Source organism: Schistocerca americana, chromosome 3, assembly GCF_021461395.2.
Source record: "Schistocerca americana isolate TAMUIC-IGC-003095 chromosome 3, iqSchAmer2.1, whole genome shotgun sequence".
NCBI classification, from domain to species: Eukaryota; Metazoa; Arthropoda; class Insecta; order Orthoptera; family Acrididae; genus Schistocerca; species Schistocerca americana.
The window spans coordinates 894,923,537-894,947,701 of NC_060121.1; the positions used below are offsets into that span (position 1 = coordinate 894,923,537).

Here is a 24,165-nt window from a genome sequence, read left to right on the forward strand (position 1 = left end):
GCACAATCTGAACCCTTGCAACGATACATATGTAAAATGCGCAGCAGAATCTTTTGAACTGTTGACTAAAAGAGAGAGACTTCCCAGCCCACATCGCGAGCACTGGCTGCAGAATTTGAGATACGTGATGCACGATCGGCTATGGCTACAGCAACTTCTTCGACAGCTGCCGTGGAAAATGCCGCCATCTTTCGCTGCTGCGCCACCCAATTCACCTGCTCCTTCAAATTTCTTGATCGTACTCCTCAGCCCATTATTTGACACAGAAACTCTTCTCAGCTGCTTCTGTTGGCGATTTTACCAGCAGTGCAAGGTCTTTGTTCTCTGTGCTTCGTACGGGAAACTTCAACCTTCACATCCCTTTACCCTAACAATCACTTCACAAAAGAAATCTACATCTTCATCATCTACTTATACTCCGAAAGACACCTAATAGTGTATGGTGGAGGGTACTTTTGGTACTGGTCACTCCAACTCTGTTCCACTTTCGAATGATGCGTGGGAAGAATGATTGTCGGTAAGCCTCTCTATTGGCTCTAATTTCTCGAATTTTCTCCTCGTGGTCAATACGCGAGATGTCTGTGGCGGGGGTGGGGGGGAGTAACATGTTGTTCGACTTCTCCTGAAAAGTGCTGTACCGAAATTTCAATAGCAAGTCTCTCCGTGATGCACAACGCCTCTCTTGTAACGTCTGCCAGTGGAGTTTGTTTAGCATCTCTGTAACGCTCTCTCGCCAGCTAAACGATCCCGTGACGATACGCGCCGCTCATTGTTGGATATTTTCCATCTCCTCTGTCAGTCCTACGTGACAGGGATCCCAGATATATGAACAATACTCAAGAATCGGGCGAACAAGCGTCTTATAAGCCACTTCTTTCGTGGATGAGTTACATTTTCTTAAGATTCTTCCAATGAATCTGACTATGGTATCTGCTTTTCCCACTATCTGTTTTGTGTGGTTTTTCCACTTGAGGTCGATTTGGTTAGTTACGCCTAGATATTTTACGGCAGACGCTGTCTCCAGCGATTTGTCATCGATAGTGTAGCTGTAGAGTAGTGGATTTCTTTTCCTATGTATGTGCAATATGTTACATTTATTTTGTTAAGGGTGAACTGCCAGAGCCTGCTCCAGTCATCAATTCTCTGCAGATCGTTCTGTAAATTCTCACTGTCTTCTGGCGTTGCTACTTTTGTATAGAAAACTGCATCATCTGCGAATAGCCTTAAGGAGCATACGACTCTTTCTACTAGATCATTTAGATATATTATAAACAGCAGCGATCCTATCACAATACCGTGTGATACTCTGGATGTTACCCTTACATCTGTCGATTTTGTTCCGTTAAGAGCGACGTGGTGAGTTTTGTCTGCAAGAATGACTTGTATCCAATCGGCAGTCTGCTCCGATACTCCGTAAGCTCGTATTTTTTTTTTCATTAAACGGCAATGCGGAACGGTGTCAATTGCCTTTGAAGTGTACTGAACTGGGGGCCTAGAAACGACGGAGAGGCTTCGTCCCCGCCGTAAACCTCGGTGGTTGACAACCCCACAACAGGCTACATCAGTCCACTCATCCCATCGCCGCCCCATACCGAATTCAGGGTTATTGTGCGGTTCGGACCCCAGTGGAGCGTCACAAGCCCGGAAGGTCTTGCATCTGCGACTTTAGAATTTCAGAGACCACTTCATAGTGTGCCTATAAATTCCACAAATCTTTGAGAATATTTGGACATATCATTTAGCACAATATTTATTTTATATCTACGGCCACTAACGCCACGATCACACACTTTAAAGCCTCGCTACTTCTCCTTGCCACAAGTGCTGCTCACATTACCACAGAACATGCCAGGCCAATCGTCCAATGAAAGGGGTTGGCTTTCATGGCAACATATTTAATTTTAATTCATTCAATGTTTAAGCCCTTGAAGTGCTGAAGTCACTTACAATCATGCAAATTATTGTCACAGCTCTTTGACTTTCGAAAGTAATACATGTACTAAAATCTTCAATTCATAATTTATAAGATGTCTACATTTCCAGCATACCGACATTGATATTAAACGACCGACATTTGCGTGTAAAATTATATTGAACAAATTTATTATTTAATGTGTTTGGTGTAGTTCTGTCATAAGTTGTAATTGTCAGAAGATGTATCCACAGTTATCAATGAGACAACCACAATCTTCATCATCATAATGATGACCATTTCATTATCACTATCCTGTCAGGTAGATACTGACACACGTATGTAGCATTTCTTTTAAAATGAATGAAGACTACAACCGCCAACCAGGCAGGATCCTCTGGATTGTGGTGGCTCTGCAACCACAACGTGCGCCACCATTAGCAGATGTTGTCACGTGTCGCCAGTCGCCCCACACTGTGCTGTGCTGCCTGCAGACCCAGATGACTGCACACTGTGCCAGGATTCCTGGACACACAGACTGCTGTGTTATGTCTTGAGACCCACAGGTACACCTCACACCCCAGCTCGCAGATGTCACTGAGTGCGGCCAGCTCCCCTTGCTTCATTGCCTGCTGCTGCAGCTCCTGCAGGTGGATGTGGACCATTGCCCATTGGGCCAGTAACTACTCATTCTACTGTGCTTGCTGGACATGCAGAATGCCCTGCTTTGTCATGGGACCCACATGTACAGCTCGCACCCTTGACCGCAGGTGTTGATGTGCGTTGTAAGCTGTCCTATGCTGCTGCATCTGTAGGAGGTGAACATGGACAACTGCCCACTGGACCAGTGGCTGCGCATTCAGCAGTGCTTGTCTGACATGCACAGTGGTGTTTTGTCATGTGACACAAATGTACAGCTCGCACCCCCACTTGCAGATGTCGCTGCGCGTGGCCAGCCGGCCCATGCTGCGCTGCCTGCTGCTGCGGCTGCTGGAGGCGGACGCCGGCGACTGGCCCCTGGGCGAGTGGCCGCGCGCGGCGCTGCGCCTGCTGGACGCGCTGGCCGGCGCGCTGTCGTCGCGGCGCCTGCCCTGCTTCTTCCTGCCCGGCCTGGACCTGCTGCTGCACGCGCCCTGGGCGGGGGGCGGCGCCGCCGCGGCCGCCCTGTGCGAGGAGGACTGCCAGCAGGACGCCGACGTGCTGCGCGCCTTCCTGCACCAGCTGCACGCCGAGGCGCGGCTGGCGGCTGCAGCCGACGACGACGCGGACGACGACTGCTCGTGAGTAGCCGCGGTCGCCTCGTGTGTGCGTGTACAAGGTTCAAATGGCTCAAATGGCTCTGAGCACTATGGGACATAAACAGCTGAGATCATCACTCCCCTAGAACTTAGAACTACACTACTGGCCATTAAAATCGCTACACCACGAAGATGACGTGCTACAGACCCGAAATTTGACCAACAGGAAGAAGGTGCTGTGATATGCAAATGATTAGGTTTTCAGAGCATTCACACAAGGCTGGCGCCGGTGGCGACACCTACAACGTGCTGACATGAGGAAAGTTTCCAACCGATTTCTCATACACAAACAGCAGTTGACCGGCGATGCCTGGTGAAACGTTGTTGTGATGACTCATGTAAGGAGAAGAAACGCGTACCATCACGTTTCCGACTTTAATAAAGGTCGGATTGTAGCCTATCGCGATTGCGGTTTATCGAGTCGCGACATTGCTGCTTGCGTTGGTCGAGATCCAATGACTGTTAGCAAAATATGCAATTGGAGGGTTCAGGAAGGTAATACGGAACGGCGTGCTGGATCCCAACGGCCTCGTATAAAAAAAAAATGGCTCTGAGCACTATGGGACTCAACTGCTGAGGTCATTAGTCCCCTAGAACTTAGAACTAGTTAAACCTAACTAACCTAAGGCCATCACAAACATCCATGCCCGAGGCAGGATTCGAACCTGCGACCGTAGCGGTCTTGCGGTTCCAGACTGCAGCGCCTGTAACCGCACGGCCACTTCGGCCGGCTGGCCTCGTATCACAAGCAGTCGAGATGACAGGCATCTTATCCGCATGGCTGGAACGGATCGTGCGGCCACGTCTCGATCCCTGAGTCAACAGATGGGGACGTTTGCAAGACAACAGCCATCTGCATGAACAGTTTGACGACTTTTGCAGCAGCATGGACTATTATCTCGGAGACCGTGGCTGCGGTTACCCTTGACGCTGCATAACAGACAGGAGAGCCTGCGATGGTGTACTCAACGACGAACCTGGGTGCACGAATGGCAAAACGACAATTTTTTGGATGAATCAAGGTTCTGTTTACAGCATCGTGATGGTCGCATCCGTGTTTGGCGACATGGCGGTGAACGCACATTGGAACCGTGTATTCCTCGTCGCCATACTGGTGTATCACCCGGCGTGATGGTATCGGGTGCCATAGGTTACACGTTTCGGTCACCTCTTGTTCGCATTGACGGCACTTTGAACAGTGGACGTTACATTTCAGATGTGTTACGACCCGTGGCTCTACCCTTCATTCGATCTCTGCGAAACCCTACATTTCAGCAGGATAATGCACGACCGCATGTTGCAGGTCCTGTACGGGACTTCCTGGATTCGACTGCTGCCCTGACCAGCACATTCTCCAGATCTGTCACCAACTGAAAACGTCTGGTCAACAGAGGCCGAGCAACTGGCTCGTCACAATACGGAAGTCACTACTCTTGATGAACTGTGGTATCGTGTTGAAGCTACATGGGCAGCTTTACCTGTACACACCATCCAAGCTCTGTTTGACTCAATGCCCAGGCGTATCAAGGCCGTTAATACGGCCAGAGGTGGTTGTTCTGGGTACTGATTTCTCAGGATCTATGCACCCAAATTGCTTGAAAATATAATCACATTTCAGTTCTAATATAATATATTTGTCCAATGAATACCCGTTTATCATCTGCATTTCTTCTTGGTGTAGCAATTTTAATGGCCAGTAGTGTACTTAAACGTAACTGGCCTAAGGACATCACACACATCCATGCCCGAGGTAGTTTGAAAATGGCTCTGAGCACTATGAGACTTAACGTCTGAGGTCATCAGTTCCATAGAACTTAGAACTACTTAAAACTAACTAACCTAATGACATCACACACATCCATACCCGAGTCAGGATTCGAACCTGCGACCGTAGTGGCCTCGCGGTTCCAGACTGTAGCGCCTAGAACCGCTCGGCCATCCCAGCCGGTCCCGAGGCAGGATTTGAACCTGTGACCGTAGCGGTCGCGTAGTTCCAGACTGGAGCGCCTAGAACCACTCGGCCACAACGGCCGGCGCGTCTACAATGGCGATGCGCCACGCAGGTCGCGTAGACGTCCCGTATGTTATATTACGTCTGTGTGCATTGTGCAATACGTAAGTCAAGAAGGAAAAGAACTATAACTCATCTTTAGACATAATATTTTGTTGTGTGAAGACTTTGTATCCACATTTCCATCCATAATCTGCAATCCATTTCGAAGTGTGTGGCAGATGGTACTTCCTATTGTACCATTTTTTATGGTTCCTTCTTGTTCCATTCACGTATGGCGCCCGGGAAGAATGCTTAAACGCTTCTCTGCAGGCTGTAGTTAGTCTGATCTTACGTTCAATGTCTCAACACGAACGATATATTGGGTAATTTCCAAGAATGTTTGCCTATTGAGGCCGCGGGCTCCAAACGGTAAATATCGAACTGGCGATTGTAAATCGATCACAGGACTGTCGTAGCGGGCGTTATGATAAATTATTTGTGGGTTACTAGAGAGACCCGGACGATTTATGTCGGAAGTGAGTGGGATGTCTGGTGTTGTTGACGTTTCTTCGGCCTTTTGCCTCACGTGGAGGAATCTAATTCCATGTTTATGCAGTGTAGAAAATTGTTTGACTTTTTGTCGGAAATATGGGCTAATACCGGAAGAGGAAAGGAGGGAGTGTGTAGACTGCGGTGGGGCGAAGTGTGTAAAACTCCGTAAGAATAGTTCTCATACTGTAATACCGTTACAATTTCATTGTGGAAAGTGTGGAAAACGAACGGCTGTCAGTAAGAATACATGCTTTGACTATTCCAATGTATCCATCCAGACCAGCATTAATTCTTCTATCTTGTTTGATTCGAGACTACACCCTGCAAGCAACAGCATCGGGAACTGACTTATCTACTAATACCATGTGCGACTATTTCGGGTTTTGCGGAGAAGTGTGTTACGTAATAGTGACGAACGACACTGGACCGAGTAAAGTTGTTGAAGTGGATGAATCACACATAGCAAGAAGGAAGAAACAGGGAGGACGACCTTCAAAGAATGAAATAAATATATTTGGGTATTTGGTGGTATAGAACGAGAGTCCCGGAAGCGTTTTGTTGTGAGAGTGTTGTCCAGAGACAAGGCAACGTTAGTCGGTTTGATAAAGCACTTTATACTGCCCGGTAGTAAAGTCATTACAGACGGTTTTCAGCCCTACAAGACACGAGTTCGTCAACCAATCTGTAGAGTTCGTGTCTTCGGATGATCGGATGAAACTGGAACACGCAGAACATCGAGCGGCTGTGGAAATCTGTTAAACCTTCCATTAAAACAGAAGAACGTCCAGGAGAAAGAGACGAATTCTACATGTTTCACTACCTCTATTTCCATAAATTGCGTTTGCAAGGAAAAGTTAACTCATTTGACACTCTACCCATATTTTTGTGTGACATTGGCAGAGTTTACTCAGGTTACGGCAAAAAGGAAATGCTTCCCGTAGCATCCACATTAAATGGACTTTCTCATGACGGCAACATCGACGACGAGTAAGGTAAGTCGTTTCCTTTGTAATTTCAAGTATTTTAGTAACGCTCTTCTTTTGTGTTTGCTGTATTGACCACTATTAACATGCTCATAACGCCCGCCACCACAGTCATTTGATCGATATACAATCGTACGTTCGATAGCTATAGTTTGGAGCCCGCGGCTTCCGTAGGCAAACATTCTTGGAAATTACCGGGATTTGTACATTCCTTGACATCAGCTGTCAGTCGTGGCTGTCACCCTTCAGTAGCAGCAGTGTGGAGCGATGAAGTCCTGCTACAGTTGGCAAGCTGCAGTCTTGTAGCTGAAGTTTTCAAGCAGGCAGCAAGCAGCACATCACGGTTTGCTACCAGTGTTAACCTATAACTAGCGAGACTGTCATTCAGCCTGGATCGGTGATGCAGACGGAATAACCAGTCACTGAGGACGAGATTTGTGAAACAGCGGTATTTAATCCCAGACATTACGTCACTGTAGCAGGTTAGGCCGCCATATACCCTCGTTTAACCAGAGGTGACGGTGGTCCTGTCCACACCGTGGTGTCTCAGTTACAGACCATTGTCCCCACCACTGCGTTTCTCGTCAGTACTGGAATGCCTTGGAAAGCTGGAACACGGATGCTGCATGTCATTACTCTGTACTGTAGAGTCTGCAGAGCTTCATCCCGGATGTTGTCATACTGCGCTGTTCACACTGCTTGTTATGGCTCTGCTTGCTGTATGTTGATATGCTTCTGCGGTACTGTCACATGCTCTAGACCGTGACTAGCACTTAGTGTGAGCTTCGATAGTTTATTAGTGCACCCGGCAAAAGGATTTCTGTAAAATATACACTGAAGCTCAAAGAAACTGGTATAGGCAGGCCTATTCACATACAGAGGTATATAAACAGAAAGAATACGGCGCTGCGGTCGGCAATACCTATACAAGACAACAAGTGTCTGGCGCAGTTGTTAGATCGGCTACTCCTGCTATAATGGCAGGTTATCAGGATTTAAGTGACTTTGAACGCAGTGTTATTATAGTCGGGGTACGAGCTATGGGACACAGCATTTCCGAGGTAGCGATGAAGTGGGGATTTTCTCGTTCGACCATTTCACAAGTGTACCGTGAATATCAGGAATCCGGTAAAACATAAAATCTCCGATATCACTGTGGCCGGAAAAAGATTCTGCAAGAATGGTACCAACGACGTCTGAACAGAATCGTTCAACGTGACAGAAGTGCATAAATTGCGCAAATTGCTACAGATTTCAATGCTGGGCCATCAACAAGTCTCAGCGTGCGAACTATTCAACGAAGCTTTATCGTTATGGCCTTTCGCAGCTGAAGCTCCACTCGCGTACGCCTGATGACTGCACGACACGAAGCTTTACGCCTCGCCTGGGGCCGTCACCACCGACATTGGACTGCTGATGACTACAAACATGTTGCCTGGTCGGCCGAGTCTCGTTTAAACTTGTAACGAGTGGATCGACATGTACGGGTATGAAGACAACCTCGTGAATTCATGGGCCCTGCATGTCAGCAGGGGATTGTTCAAGCTGATGGACGCTCTGTAATGGTGTGGAGTGATATGGGACCCCTGATACGACTAGATTCGACTCTGACAGGTGACACGTACGTAAGCATCCTGTCTGATCACCTGCATCCATTCATGTTCATTGGTTATTCCGACGGACTTGGGCAATTCCAGCAGGACAATGCGGCACACCACAAGTTCAGAATTGCTACAGAGTGGCTCCAGGAAAACTCTTCTGAGTTTAAACAATTCCGCTAGCCACCAAACTCCCCAGATATGAACAGTATTGAGCATATCTGGGATGCCTTGCACGGTGGTTTTCAGAAGAGATCTTCAACCCCTCGTACTCTTACGGATTTATGGATAGCCCTATGCAGGATTCATGGTGTCAGTTCCCTCCAGCACTACATCAGACATTAGTCGAGTCCATGCCGCGTCATGTTGTGGCACTTCTGTGAGTTCGCGGGAGCCCCTACATAATATTAGGCAGGGGTACCAGTTTCTTTGGTTCTTCAATGTAACTTACAGGCACTATGCACAAAGCGCCTAAAACACAGTTATTGGCACTCATGTTAAGTGTCACAATGCTATTTCCATGTCTAAATTGTCTGTATTACAGTTCTATAGCAGTAGAGAACAAATGGGACTAAAACAATATCCAAACCAGGCAAGGCGTTAATACTCCAAATGGCTCTGAGCACTATGGGACTCAACTGCTGAGGTCATTAGTCCCCTAGAACTTAGAACTAGTTAAGCCTAACTAACCTAAGGACATCACAAACATCCATGCCCGAGGCAGGATTCGAACCTGCGACCGTAGCGGTCTCGCGGTTCCAGACTGTAGCGCCTAGAACCGCTCGGCCACTCCGGCCGGCTCAGTATTATGTATCAAAGAATGTGAAGATACTGACACTATTCATGTCACTTACAGGTGAAGATGCGCTTGGCACATATAATGGGACTATAAAATCGCAGATTATGTGCCACAATGCTAATACTATGTCAGTGCAAAACACATCTGGCTAAAATAAAATGCTGAATAGGCAAGGCTGTAATATCTGACAGTTCCTCTTAGGCCTACTTGAGGCTATTTTACTGGTGGTACAGGAACAAACATTCATAACGTGGCCAATCACCTGTAAGATAGTAGTTGTCTGCACAAAGTTACTGCAACATCCCAAAAAGTTCATCCTGGAGAATCTACCTCAGAGATAACGGCTAAATGCACCACACATTTCCTTCTTTGACATTTCAAACCATCCATTGTCTAACTATTCTTGGCAGTCCACTAGTACGCAACTTCCCATTCTGACAGTGATCTGACACATATGTAGCCTGCATCTCTTGTATATCAGAGATAGGACACGCACAGGTTTGAGCACATCAACGTGTCTTGACTTGTTGGAGACCTTGGCTGTCTATGTGCATGAAACCACCCTGTCGTAACCATACCTCCTCCCTTACATAATCATGGCATGACTACTGGTTATACATCCTACGTTTAGAATAAGTTTCAATTCGTCTGAGAGCTTGTTTAATAAGCACATGTACACATCTTAGCACTGTCTCCCTGAGACTACACATATGTGGCTGTATCTCAACACTCGCCCTTCCTCCTCACCCACTGTCAGATTATCGCAAACACACACACACTGCGATCTGCAAGCCTATTTGTTTGTAGGAACAGTCAGCTATCAATAATACCTTGATGCCTAGTTCATTTTAAGCCTCATGTGATTAGAACAATAATATACACAACTTAGAGTGGATATAACATCGTGGCACTTAGCTGGAGCATTTATAGTTATATTTTAGGCATAATGACTATATTAAACTGTAAGTTAGATCATTAGCGCCATGTGTATTTTGTGCTGTTCTACAACAATAATACAAACAACTGAGATGTGGGAATAACATTTTGACACTTAATTTGAAGGTCTGTTGTGCCTTGAACCAAATGGGGTACAAAGCTCCAACTATAGTCTTGGCTAAATGGATAGTAGAGAACAAGCTGGTCAACACTTGAATACAAACTGACGCGATGTTACGTTTTAAATACTGGACTGTGATTAGGAAAGCAAAGGATGTGTATTTTGGTTTCGAAGCTCTTTGATTGACTTATTTCCAAGAAAGTGGTGTGGCTTAAGGAAGAGTTGAAAAATGTGATTGGACAGTTAAGTACTGACCCGCGGATTAGGAGGTATAAAATGTGTACGTATGCTGGCTAAGAAACTCTCTGACTGGCTTGTATCCAATAACGTGGTGTGGTTTAAAAATTAATTGAAAAATACGATTTGATGGTAAAATGAGGTGAGATCTAAATACGTGTGTGTGTTGACTTAGAAGCTCTCTTATTGGGTATTCCATAGAAAGGGGCGTGGCTTAGGAGATGGGACAAGGGTGACGATCTCGTCCTGCTGCCACTGTCGCAGCTCAGCCCCTACATGTAGGCAACCTGGGATGGCCCTCTCAGATGCTAGTCACGTGGATTATATCCAGAAAGCCAACTGACAGAGAAGGGAATAATTTTATTGGATCACAGTCTACGTCCTACTACATCAGTGACCATATAAAATTCTGCTTAATTTAGGATTTTAGATATTTATAGTTAATTTATTTTGATATAAAAGCGAGTGTAAAAACAGATTGACACAAGCTAGTAATGGATATTAATGAATGCTTTGTTACTGATTTGTAGTTAATATTTCATCAGCTGAGTGAATTTAATGTGAGGATTGAAGTATATCTACCTCTTGCTTCAACACACAATTAAAAAAAAACAGGGAATTCATTTTGTACAATATTTTGGTTTTTAATGTTTCACAAAATTAACTCACTGTAGCTATCCCCAGCGAATCTGTTATCTATCTGACAATAAAAGGTTTGTCTGAATATCAATATATCTTAGCACATTAGAAGTAATCTGAAATACGAAGAAAAATGAAAAGTTAATTCACACATTGATACCTACTGTGCTAAATATGTGTGAAGCGGTTGTCATCAGAAGAAAGAAAAGTACAGGCAATCACATGTTGAATCGACTTATAGAAGTATGTGACCGCATGAGAGCTGTTTTGTAAATGTCGTCTTAGTGATATTATGTATAGCCCTGTATGAAGATATGAACCGAGGGTTTGTATAGAACGTTAAGTCGTATCAGAAAACCAGACACCTTGAAGTCTCAGATGCGTTAAAGAGAAGTGAGGGATGTTGAGTTTGGAAGGCACTCAACGTGATGATTATCTGGTCTGTGTTCGTTAAGCTCTTATAGCATAAGAAGTGACGATGGCAACATACACTCCTGGAAATTGAAATAAGAACATCGTGAATTCATTGTCCCAGGAAGGGGAAACTTTATTGACACATTCCTGGGGTCAGATACATCACATGATCACACTGACAGAACCACAGGCACATAGACACAGGCAACAGAGCATGCACAATGTCGGCACTAGTACAGTGTAGTCGTGTGAAGTTAGCACCCCTTTTTCGAGAAATATACATTTTTTTCAGAGTTCTTGATAGATATGGCATAGTTCTAGAGTTCTTTGTACAAAATTTCAATAGTTCTGCAGAATTTAGCGAAGAAAACAACAAAATTCGAAAAAATTTTCGTATCGAAAACGTTCTTTGGCAATTTCCGCAAAATGTAAGAGTTCTGAGCACAGTTCTGAACAGAGCTCCAAGAGTTCTTTCGAAAATCCAAGTAACATTTTTTTGTGCAGCTAATAGTTTACGAGATAATTGCATTTTAATGAGAAAATATTTTCACTTACTGTGAAGTTGGCACCCTTTTTTTTAGAAATATATATTTTTTTCAGAGTTCTTGATAGATGTGGCATAGTTCTGGAGTTCTTTGTACAAAATTTCAATAGTTCTGCAGAATTTAGCGAAGAAAACAACAAAATTCGAAAAAATCTTCGTATCGAAAACATTTTTTGTCAATTTTCGTAAAAATTAAACTTGTACAAGAGTTCTGAGGACAGTTCTGAACAGAACCCCAAGAGCTCTACCGAAAATCCCAACAACATTTTTCTATGGCGATAATGGTTTGAGATAAATTGATTTAATATGGGACACACTTTCTTTACGGAAAATATAAATATATTCGTACAACAGTTCTGATGACAGTTCTGGACACCACGTGAAGAGTTCTATCGAAAATCCTAGTGAAATTTGTTTGTGCAGGTAATAGTTTAAGAGGTTATTGCAACTTAATTAAGAATTCCATAAGAGCTCCTACTGTGAAGCTGGCACCCTTTTTTTCACAAATGTATACTTTTTTCAGATTTCTTGATAGATATGCCATAGTTCTAGAGTTCTTTGTACAAAATTTCAATAGTTCTGCAGAATTTAGCGACGAAAACAACAATACTCGAAAAAATTTTCGTATCAAAAATATTCTTTGTCAATTTTCGCAAATTGTAAATAAGTACAACAGTTCTGAGCACAGTTCTGAACAGAACTCCAAGAGTTCTATCGAAAACCCAAGTAACATTTTTTTGCGCAGCTAATAGTTTACGAGATAATTGCAATTTAAGGAGAAAATCTTTTCACTTACTGTGAAGTTGGCACCCTTTTTTCACAAATGTATACTTTTTTCAGATTTCTTGATAGATATGCCATAGTTCTAGAGTTCTTTGTACAAAATTTCAATAGTTCTACAGAATTTAGCGACGAAAACAATATTCGAAAAAATTTTCGTATCGAAAACATTCTTCGTCAATTTTCGCAAATTGTAAATAAGTACAACAGTTCTGAGCACAGTTCTGAACAGAACTCCAAGAGTTCTATCGAAAACCCTATTAACATTTTTTTGTGCAGCTAATAGTTTACGAGATAATTGCATTTTAATGAGAAAATCTTTTCACTTACTGTGAAGTTGGCACCCTTTTTTTTAGAAATATATATTTTTTTCAGAGTTCTTGATAGATATGGCATAGTTCTAGAGTTCTTTGTACAAAATTTCAATAGTTCTGCAGAATTTAGCGAAGAAAACAACAAAATTCGAAAAAATCTTCGTATCGAAAACATTTTTTGTCAATTTTCGTAAAAATTAAACTTGTACAACAGTTCTGAGGACAGTTCTGAACAGAACCCCAAGAGCTCTATCGAAAATCCCAACAACATTTTTCTATGGCGATAATGGTTTGAGATAAATTGATTTAATATGGGACACACTTTCTTTACGGAAAATATAAATATATTCGTACAATAGTTCTGATGACAGTTCTGGACACCACGTAAAGAGTTCTATCGAAAATCCTAGTGAAATTTTTTTGTGCAGGTAATAGTTTAAGAGGTAATTGCAACTTAATTAAGAATTCCATAAGAGCTCCAACTGTGAAGCTGGCACCCTTTTTTTCAGAAATGTATATTATTTTCAGAGTTCTTGATAGATATGGCATAGTTCTAGAGTTCTTTGTACAAAATTTCAATAGTTCTGCAGAATTTAACGAAGAAAACAACAATACTCGAAAAAAATTTCGTATAGCAAACATTCGTTATTAATTTTCGCAAAAAGTAAATTCGGACAACAGTTCTGAGGGCAGTTCTGAACAGAACCCCAATAGTTCTATAGAATATCCTAATTACAATTTTTTGTGCAGCTAACACGTTACGATATAATTGCAATTTAATTAGGGGACCTCTTCACTTACTGTGAAGTTGGAATCCTTTTCTTCAGAAATATATATATATTTTCAGAGTTCTTGATAGAAATGTCATAGTTCTAGAGTTATTTGTACAAAATTTGAATAGTCATGCATAATTTAGCGAAAAAAACAACAATACTCGAAAAATTTTTCGTATCGAATACATTCTTTGTCAATTTTCGCAAGAAGTAAATTCGTAGAACAGTTCTGAACAGAACACCAAGAGCTCTATCGAAAATGCTAATAACATCTTTTTGTGGCGATGATAGTTTATACGGTAACTGCTTTGATGTTAGACCCACTTTCTCCACAGAAAAAGTAAATTCGTTCAACAGTTTTGATGAACAGTTCTGGTTAACACGTCAAGACTTCTATCTATAATCATAATAACATTTTTTGTGGTTGTAATAGTTTGTATGGTAATTGATTAATTGTGGGGCACTCTTACTCAAAAAAAAAAAAATTATGTCTGTTCGTATGCTCTGATGCCAGCTCTGGATAGCATTATAAGAGTTCTATCGAAAAAACTAGTAACATATTCTGTGCAGGTAATTGTTTACGTAGTAACTGCCATTATTAAGGAATGCTTATGAGCATTTCCCGTGAAGTTTGAACCCCTTTTACGATAAATATAAATTTTTTTCACAGTTCTTGATATATATGCAATAGTTCTAGATTTCCCTGCTCAAAACACGAATAGTTCTACAGAATTTCGGGAAGAAAACAATAACACGGCAAAATTTTGGTGTGGTAAAAAATTATTTGTCAGTTTGGAAAAAATAAATTTGTATAACAGTTCTGTTGGCAGTTCAGGATAGCACCGGAAGAGTTGCACTGAAAATGATAAGAACATTTTTGTGGCGATAATAGTTTATACAATAATTGTTTTAATCTGATACTCACTTTATCTAATATAGCAAAATTCGTAGAATAGTTCTGATGACAGTTCTGAATATCACCCACAGAGTTCTACCAAAAACTATAATAACATTATTTGTGACGATGACATTATATGAGATAATTAATGTGGGACTCACTTTTGTCATGTAAAAGTAATAAATTCGTACAAAAGATCTGACGGCATTTCTTAATACGACCCTAAGAGTTCTACCGACAACTGTAATAACATTTTTTGTGGGGATAACAGTTAATGAGATAATAGCATTTTCGAGAGACCCACTTGGTCTACATTATAATAAATTGGCACAACCCTTTTGCTGCCAGTTTTGGATAGCACCGAAAGAGTTCTTTTAAAAACCCTCATAACATTTTTATGGTGCCAGTAGATTATGAAATAGATTGTGTGTTCTCTCTGCAGTGGGTGTGCGCCGATGTGAAACTTACTGGCAGATAAAAACTGTGTGCCGGACCGGGTCTCTAACCCCAGGCTGTGACCAAAGAATATCGTCACAATATCCTTTCGTCCAGGAGCGCTTCTTCTGCAATTTTCGTAGGACAACTTCTACGAAATTGGGAACGCAGGAGATGAAGTACTGCTGGAAGTACAGCTATGAATACGATCGTAAATTCTCACTTTTATTTTGGAAAACCGAAAATCGAAAACCGGATGTATATTCTACTAAATACAAAAAGTCTAAATGTTCAGCACTATACAAATGCCAGTACACCTTCTTAAGACTGACTGTAGTAACTGTAGGTGGAAGCGTGGGATGTGCACGCTTAGATGATTCAAGGTGAGAAGGCTCGTCAGTGCAAAACAAACAGATGGCTGAGAGAGCAGATACATTCACACGCGCCACTAACCAGATGGTGTCACACCTGTCGAGAATCGCACCAGAGGTACAATGAGCTGTGGTGGAGTGCTGTTGGCGTGGTTACTATGCAACTTACTTGATGGGCATCAATACACCGTTATATTAATGTACAATACTTGAGAAACAATGTCATTCACACACTCCGAGTTCCTTATCACTCAGTACTAGACTAAATTACCGGCCTGGTGATAAGCAGCCTATGTACCTCACCGACTACACATCTTCGTGTCATAAGAAAAAAAAGAGAAAAATACCAAGGGACACAAAATATGAATCCAGATAAACCGGAAAACCGGATTATTGAGGACCAAATAAACGAGGTTCTTATTTACAAATTTCGAACTTCTTATTAACTTTAATACTGTATCCCCTCAACATTATAACACCTCTATCAGTCATGTATTGAATTAGGATTTAAACATACTACTTAGTTCGTTTGTACGATATATTCAGTAAATATACTTACATTTCTATACATTGTAAAGACTTTTAACTCTCGCTGTAGTGTAACTCATCAAACTTCCACACTTCCTTTCTAACTAGAACAAATGTTTGCAACAATATTAACGACATCAATTTCAAATTTATTCGTTACACACAGCACATGTTTTTGTGTATCCTAGCGACTGGTGATGTTGCAATATAACTTTCATCCATGAGGGTCCTGGGCATATTTTTAGCTGTTAGTGGGTCCTGGATGTCATGAGAGTTCAAAACAATTACTGTTTTACGTCATAAAATTCATCTGGTTCTTCCTGATTCTAAAATTATACACTTCATGTGTGCCTTTCATTGTTGTATGTATGATTCAGTATCGACGCTAATGCTCTCTTGATGAGATATGAGCCGATTGCTCGTTTTTATCCACTGTGCCCTTTCGTATTTCATTTCAGCGATTAGTTTATTTCTTTATCAACGTAGTAAGTAGTACAAAGCTAATCCAGAATGTAAACTGCACTTAAATTCTGTTTGAGCTGTTTAATAGTCAGTGTCCGGTGTCTGAACGTCAAATATCAGATTAATACACTGCGCCTGGTTGCGTTATTTTATAGGAATTTTATTATTTTAAGTGGGAAGTACTAGATAATGTTGAAGAAATTCGAAGCATATTGTTCGAAGAGCATAATATTATTCGAAATTTACCTGTACCAATAGGTGCAGCCAAAGCAGCATTTGTGATGCTGTAATTACCTCATAGATAACGATATTTGTCTACTGTAGTTTTCTATTCCAATCAGAATTTTGAGAGCATCAAAGCCTCATTTCAGCGTGAGAGAGGGGTAAAATCAATAGATGATATTGAATTGAAAGCCTTCATCAGTCTCTTGTTTTTAATTGTTGTTAACAAAAGTAACAGATAAAGCCTGGAAGATCTGTGTGGAACTGATGGTGATGGCATTGAAAAATTTCACCTCGCAAACGAACATAAAACGTTTCAAATGTATTCTGGAGAGCCTTAGATTTTACAGTCGCGCTATTCGTGATGAAAGGAGACAATTAGACAAGCTAACAGCTATTCGGGAAATATTTACTGTGTTTGTACGCAACTACCACAAATCTTACACCCTTGGAGAAAATGTTACAGTAGGCAAGAAGCTGGAAGGATTCTGTGGAAGGTACAGTTTTCGCCAATATGTATCAATCAAAACAAACGAGTATGGATTCTTAAGTGTGGATTCTTAAGTATTTTACCTGTACAATTTGGAAATATACGCTGTGTTGCAACCAGAAGGATTTACCAACTGAGCAATAAACAATTTGATGTTGTTCTGTGACTGTGTAAACCTATATATCAGTCAGGTCGAAATGTGAAAGCGGACAACTGGTTTACTAGTACTGGAATGATAATAGAGCTATGAAGGGAGAGTTTTACTTTTGTTGGCATGATGAAGAAAAACAAGTGTGGAGATTTCTCTAGAGTTTGCTATCAGTAAAAGAAGGGCTGCCCACATTTCCTTTTTTGACTTCCACAAGACTGAACTCTAGTTTCCTCCGTACCTAAAAGGGGAAGTGAGTGATCCAGGCATCACGTTTGCATGAAGATAATTCGATAGATGCTGACATTGTAGATAAACGGAAGCCATCCACCGTAAATTTTAAAATAGCGTTAAGTGTAGTATTTTCACAGCGGATAAGCCGAATGCTTTGTACAACGCTGCAAGAAATGTGCGCCGCTGGTCAATGGTTGTATTTTTGTAATGATCAGTATAGTTGGAATCTATGCACAAGTGATTTATTGTGGCAACAGGAAGAATTGTATCAAAAGGAAAGGGTTCCTGAATCAGCTTTGTTATACAATGTTGTTTTCTTCGCTAAATTCTGCATAACTATTGAAATTTTGTACCGAGAACTCTATAACTATGACTTATCTATCAAGAACTCTGAAAAAAAATATATATATTTCTGAAAAAAAAGGGTGCCAGCTTCACAGTAGGAGCTCTTATGGGGTTGTTAATTAAGTTGCAATTACCTCTTAAACTATTACCTGCACTAAAAAATTCTACTAGGAATTTCGATAGAACTCTTCACGTGGTGTCCAGAACTGTCATCAGAACTGTTGTACGAATATATTTATATTTTCTGTAGAGAAAGTGTGTCCCACATTAAATCAATTTATCACAAACTATTATCGCCATAGAAAAATGTTATTAGGATTTTCGATAGAGCTCTTGGGGTTCTGTTCAGAACTGTCCTCAGAACTGTTGTACCAGTTTAATTTTTGCGAAAATTGACAAAAAATGATTTCGATAGAAAAATGTTTTCGAGTATTGTTGTTTTCTTCCCTAAATTCTGCAGAACTATTGAAATTTTGTACAAAGAACTCTAGAACTATGGCATACCTGTCAAGAACTGTGAAAGAAATATACATTTCTGAAGAAAAGGGTGCCAACTTCACAGTAAATGAAAAGATTTTCTCCTTAAATTGCAATTAGTTCGTAAACTATTAGCTGCACAAAAAAATGTTAATTGGGTTTTCGATAGAACTCTTGGAGTTCTGTTCAGAACTGTGCTCAGAACTGTTGAACTTATTTACAATTTGCGAAAATTGACGAAGAATGTCTTCGATACGAAAATTTTTTCGAATATTGTTTTCGTCGCTAAATTTTGCAGAACTATTGAAATTTTGTACAACGAACTCTAGAACTATGGCATATCTATCAAGAAATCTGAAAAAAGTATACATTTGTGAAAAAAAGGGTGCCAACTTCACAGTAAGTGAAAAGATTTTCTCCTTAAATTGCAATTATCTCGTAAACTATTAGCTGCACAAAAAAATGTTAATAGGGTTTTCGATAGAACTCTTGGAGCTCTGTTCAGAACTGTGCTCAGAACTCTTGTACTTATTTACATTTTGCGGAAATTGCCAAAGAACGTTTTCGATACGAAAATTTTTTCGAATATTGTTGTTTTCTTCGCTAAATTCTGCAGAACTATTGAAATTTTGTACAAAGAACTCTAGAACTATTCCATATCTATCAAGAACTCTGAAAAAAATGTATATTTCTCGGAAAAGGGGTGCTAACTTCACACGACTGTACAGTGTATATCCACCTTTCGCAGCAATGCAGGCTGCTATTCTCCCATGGAGACGATCGTAGAGATGCTGGATGTAGTCCTGTGGAACGGCTTGCCATGCCATTTCCACCTGGCGCCTCAGTTGGACCAGCGTTCGTGCTGGACGTGCAGACCGCGTGAGACGACGCTTCATCCAGTCCCAAACATGCTCAATGGGGGACAGATCCGGAGATCTTGCTGGCCAGGGTAGTTGACTTACACCTTCTAGAGCACGTTGGGTGGCACGGGATACATGCGGATGTGCATTGTCCTGTTGGAACAGCAAGTTCCCTTGCCGGTCTAGGAATGGTAGAACGATGGGTTCGATGACGGCTTGGATGTACCGTGCACTATTCAGTGTCCCCTCGACGATCACCAGTGGTGTACGGCCAGTGTGGGAGATCGCTCCCCACACCATGATGCCGGGTGTTGGCCCTGTGTGCCTCGGTCGTATGCAGTCCTGATTGTGGCGCTCACCTGCACGGCGCCAAACACGCATACGACCATCATTGGCACCAAGGCAGAAGCGACTCTCATCGCTGAAGACGACACGTCTCCATTCGTCCCTCCATTCACGCCTGTCGCGACACCACTGGAGGCGGGCTGCACGATGTTGGGGCGTGAGCGGAAGACGGCCTAACGGTGTGCGGGACCGTAGCCCAGCTTCATGGAGACGGTTGTGAATGGTCCTCGCCGATACCCCAGGAGCAACAGTGTCCCTAATTTGCTGGGAAGTGGCGGTGCGGTCCCCTACGGCACTGCGTAGGATCCTACGGTCTTGGCGTGCATCCGTGCGTCGCTGCGGTCCGGTCCCAGGTCGACGGGCACGTGCACCTTCCGCCGACCACTGGCGACAACATCGATGTACTGTGGAGACCTCACGCCCCACGTGTTGAGCAATTCGGCGGTACGTCCACCCGGCGTCCCGCATGCCCACTATACGCCCTCGCTCAAAGTCCGTCAACTGCACATACGGTTCACGTCCACGCTGTCGCGGCATGCTACCAGTGTTAAAGACTGCGATGGAGCTCCTATGCCACGGCAAACTGGCTGACACTGACGGCGGCGGTGCACAAATGCTGCGCAGCTAGCGCCATTCGACGGCCAACACCGCGGTTCCTGGTGTGTCCGCTGTGCCGTGCGTGTGATCATTGCTTGTACAGCCCTCTCGCAGTGTCCGGAGCAAGTATGGTGGGTCTGACACACCGGTGTCAATGTGTTCATTTTTCCATTTCCAGGAGTGTATTGTCCTTTGGTATATCTCTTGGCTCTGAGCACTATGCGACTTAACTGCTGAGGTCATCAGTCGCCTAGAACTTAGAACTAATTAAACCTAACTAACCTAAGGACAGCACACACATCCATGCCCGAGGCAGGATTCGAACCTACGACCGGAGCGGTCGCTCGGCTCCAGACTGTAGCGCCCAGAACCGCACGGCCACTCCGGCCGGCCTTTGGTATATACTAGTACCATTTGGCAACCCGGTATACAGAGAGATCACAGTAGGGCATCTAGTGGTACACTGTCGTATATACAGTGAAAGTCCCTTTTTGTCACTTAAAGCCTTTCCTCCTTTTCCCTCTGGTCGCCGTGCACAGTTTTTATCTACTGCTTCATGTAGTTTACATAAGCATGCACATGATACCTCGGAACAAAACGTTTTTACAGTTGTCGACTCTCTTGTCGGCTTCATGTCACTGCAAGGTAGGATATTTCACTGGCGCAGCGTTAGCTACAACTGTTGTGTGTGTTTTCAGACTGATCAACCAACGAATCAGCTGCTTTCCTCTACTATCAATATTTTGCGTCCTTTCACAGCATATCCAAATTGCTAAATTTCAGGTAAAATCTTTTATTAGCCGTAAATCTGTAACTAAAAATTTGCGGACCTACATTTATATGAACTTTTTTTTTTAGTTTTGCTTGTAGAATAACATATTAAACTATTTGCATATCTTCGTGTATCACCCTTACTCCAAGGTGAATTGCAATTCATCCGTGAAGAAAACTTGGTTTGTATCCATTATTGACAGCTGTTGGCTGAAGTTATAGGAGGCAGAACCTAGGAACTTGAAATATTACCCAACTTTTCACAGGTACTGAGCAGCAGAAGGCAATAATAAACGAACTGGAGACATGTCTATACATTCGATTTGCGTCAGCCTGCCTACAAATTTCCAAAGCCTGTGCTATTTCCTTTAAGTTTTCCAAGTCACTGTTTTTCGTATTATTTCCATAACTTAGAGACTTGAACTCCTTGTGTGAGAAGATGTTATTTTATTTTAAACGAAATATGCTCGTCTTACAGGATTCATGGCCCTCAGTTTCACCTATGCTTAGTCCTTCCATGAAAGCAGATGTGCTGATTTTATGCTATGGTGGCATACTCAAGTTAAAAGCGAAGGAAACCGATAAGTGAGTTGTACCTGTCTGCACCCTGTGAGGTTGGTCGACTAGCAAGTCAAAGTATTTGCATTGTCTGTTAACATTTTGCGTCACTCCACGGAATTTTTTCTGGTTTGATGATGGGGGCTGAGGGGTGAGACTCTGTATTTGCCATTTTTTATAGAAATGTGTTGGTCAGTTCCAAGATGTGACGTGCTACAGGAACAAAATTGTATAAATGGCACAATACCTTATTATATCACAGAGAATTGATGATTGCCTGCTCAATATTCGTTATAGGCAGATTCCCCGTAAACTTAAGATTGTTAACTGGGCTTGCTTGCTGACTGACGTACTACGGAGGTGCTAACCAGGGCTGTACTGAGAGTTTGTCGAGGTAGAACATCCCCAAGGGCAGAGATTCAGAGGTGACACAAATCTGACTGGTAAAAAAAGCGGGAAAGAAAGATAGTTTAGGCATTAACTGGGAGAGATATGTAAACTCTACAGCCATTAATGTAGCTATCTTCTGCCTACGAGAAATGCCTTTCTCTCAGATTACCACTGCAACCGCATTCTAGTTTGTCCATGTAGAATGATGAAGAAACGAACCGTCCATCGCTAACATAACGTTTGGTTCACACATCTGCTACCTACAATGTTGGTCATGTTCAACATTGGAGTTCTTGATATTTTGCTACGGTATTTTATGATCTGAAAGGTCAGTGAGCGGGTGTTGAAGCTAATATGCTCATCGCCGAAGGCTTCCATTTTTGTCGATTTCTATCAGCTAACGAGTGGTAGCAGTATAGACGGAGCAAGTAAAATCTTTGGTTTATTGTACGCAATATTACCACCATTGTACAATAGATGCCTTAAACAATAAGTTATTTGCGCAGCTTCAGGTTTTGGCGGCGCAAAGAGTGTTCCATTAAGTTTCGGGTGTGCAGCCGCAAGAAATCTTGCGGCTCACTCTGAAGATGGCTGAACGTTATACAGCCGAAATATTAGAAGAAGAAGGAGATTTCTTGCGGCTGCACACCCGAAACTTAATGGAACAATGAGTTATTTATTTTGTTTTCTCTATTTCGGAATCTGCAATTTATTTACAATGATGCTTCTAATTTTTGTGTGCAATATTTTAAATCACATTGTTCATTTAAATAATATTTTACAATAATGCCACATTTCTATCAAACCTAATTAAAAACATATGAAATTTGGTAAAACTACGTAGTAAAATAGCAAAAATGTAGTTTTACAGGAGGTAGAGGTGGAGAGGGTGGGGGGCGGGAGCTGCGACGATTTTGCCAGAGCTACAGAACTGCCTTGACATGGTTCCTATGCCAACAGTTTGTGATCGCAGGGCAATGACAGTTTCACCACGGAGCGTGACTTGACCTGACAGGCACTTCGATACATGTACGATTTGCACCCAACCTGCAGGGCAGCCCTCCAAATGCTGTGCTGTTACCTGTACGGTTTTCCTACTTAGTGTTATCTGTGTGACGCCTCCCTGCAGTGCAGACACATTTGGTGGTGGGGAGTGTGTGTTGGCCTCACTGTCTCGCCGCCTGCTGCAGGTGGGAGGAGCGCGTGGAGGCGGTGCTGGCGCGCGGCTGGCTGTGGGTGCAGCGCTCTCTGGGGCCCCCGCCGCCCCGGCGCCGCCACGCCGCCGACCACTACTCGGCGCGCCAGCTGGACTACATCGCGCTGCTGCTCAGGCACCTGCTGCGCGCCCACCAGCTGCTCGTCCACGTGAGTCCCACCCAGCTCCACAACTACAGAGCCACACACACACAGCCAAGCTGGCCTGCTGACTCGCTAGCCCACCTGATAGTTGACTCGTCCTGCTATATGTGGATACCGGCGACTGCGTGGCGGACCCTACCTGCCCGCAGTGGTGGAGTGTGCGCTGACAGGTAGCAGTTGGGGCTAGCAGGTAGAGGTTCACCAGTTGGGGCTAGCAGGTAGAGGTTCACCACTCGAACTGACGCACCCAGACCGCGTACCCAGCTGCGAGCCCGTCGCCTGCACCCAGCAGGACGAGACAGGGCATATCCACCCAGTGAACGAGTCAGCTGACTGGTCCGCCTTTGTATAGGGGCCTTAAGACGACTGACTGCAAGGGGACTGGCACACATACTGTGTACAACCACTACTTGAGCACTAGCTGTGCTCCTACTGATGCCACACCAACGTCCACATATATGTCAGTAACCATTTCACAAGGCTTTTCAATAAGTACATTTTTTTCTCAGAACATATTTATTATTAAGAGTCAGAATTTGGTGACAATATACATAAACATGTCTTGTCCATGTCCTATTTTCTACGTAGTCTCCATCACGTTCTACGGCTGTACGCCAACGTTGTGGAGGAGCATGTATTCCATGCTGGTAAAAGCTCTTATCCTGTAGGCGTTGCCACGTTTTCACTGAATGAGTGACACTCTTGTCATCTTCGAAGTCCGTTCCCCGTAGAGAATCTTCAAGCAGCCCAAAGATATGGAAGAACGAGGGTGCCAGGTCTGG

General features: G+C 42.9%; 1 protein-coding gene across 1 annotated transcript in view; it reads left to right on the forward strand.

The window, feature by feature from the left end:
• LOC124606480 overlaps positions 1 to 24,165 on the forward strand; it is a 358,898-nt gene that overhangs the window by 210,951 nt on the left and 123,782 nt on the right. The window contains exons 8-9 of the mRNA XM_047138463.1: positions 2,849 to 3,192; positions 23,215 to 23,389. Coding sequence (XP_046994419.1) covers positions 2,849 to 3,192; positions 23,215 to 23,389 — 519 coding nt within the window. The remainder of the gene's footprint in view (positions 1 to 2,848; positions 3,193 to 23,214; positions 23,390 to 24,165) is intronic.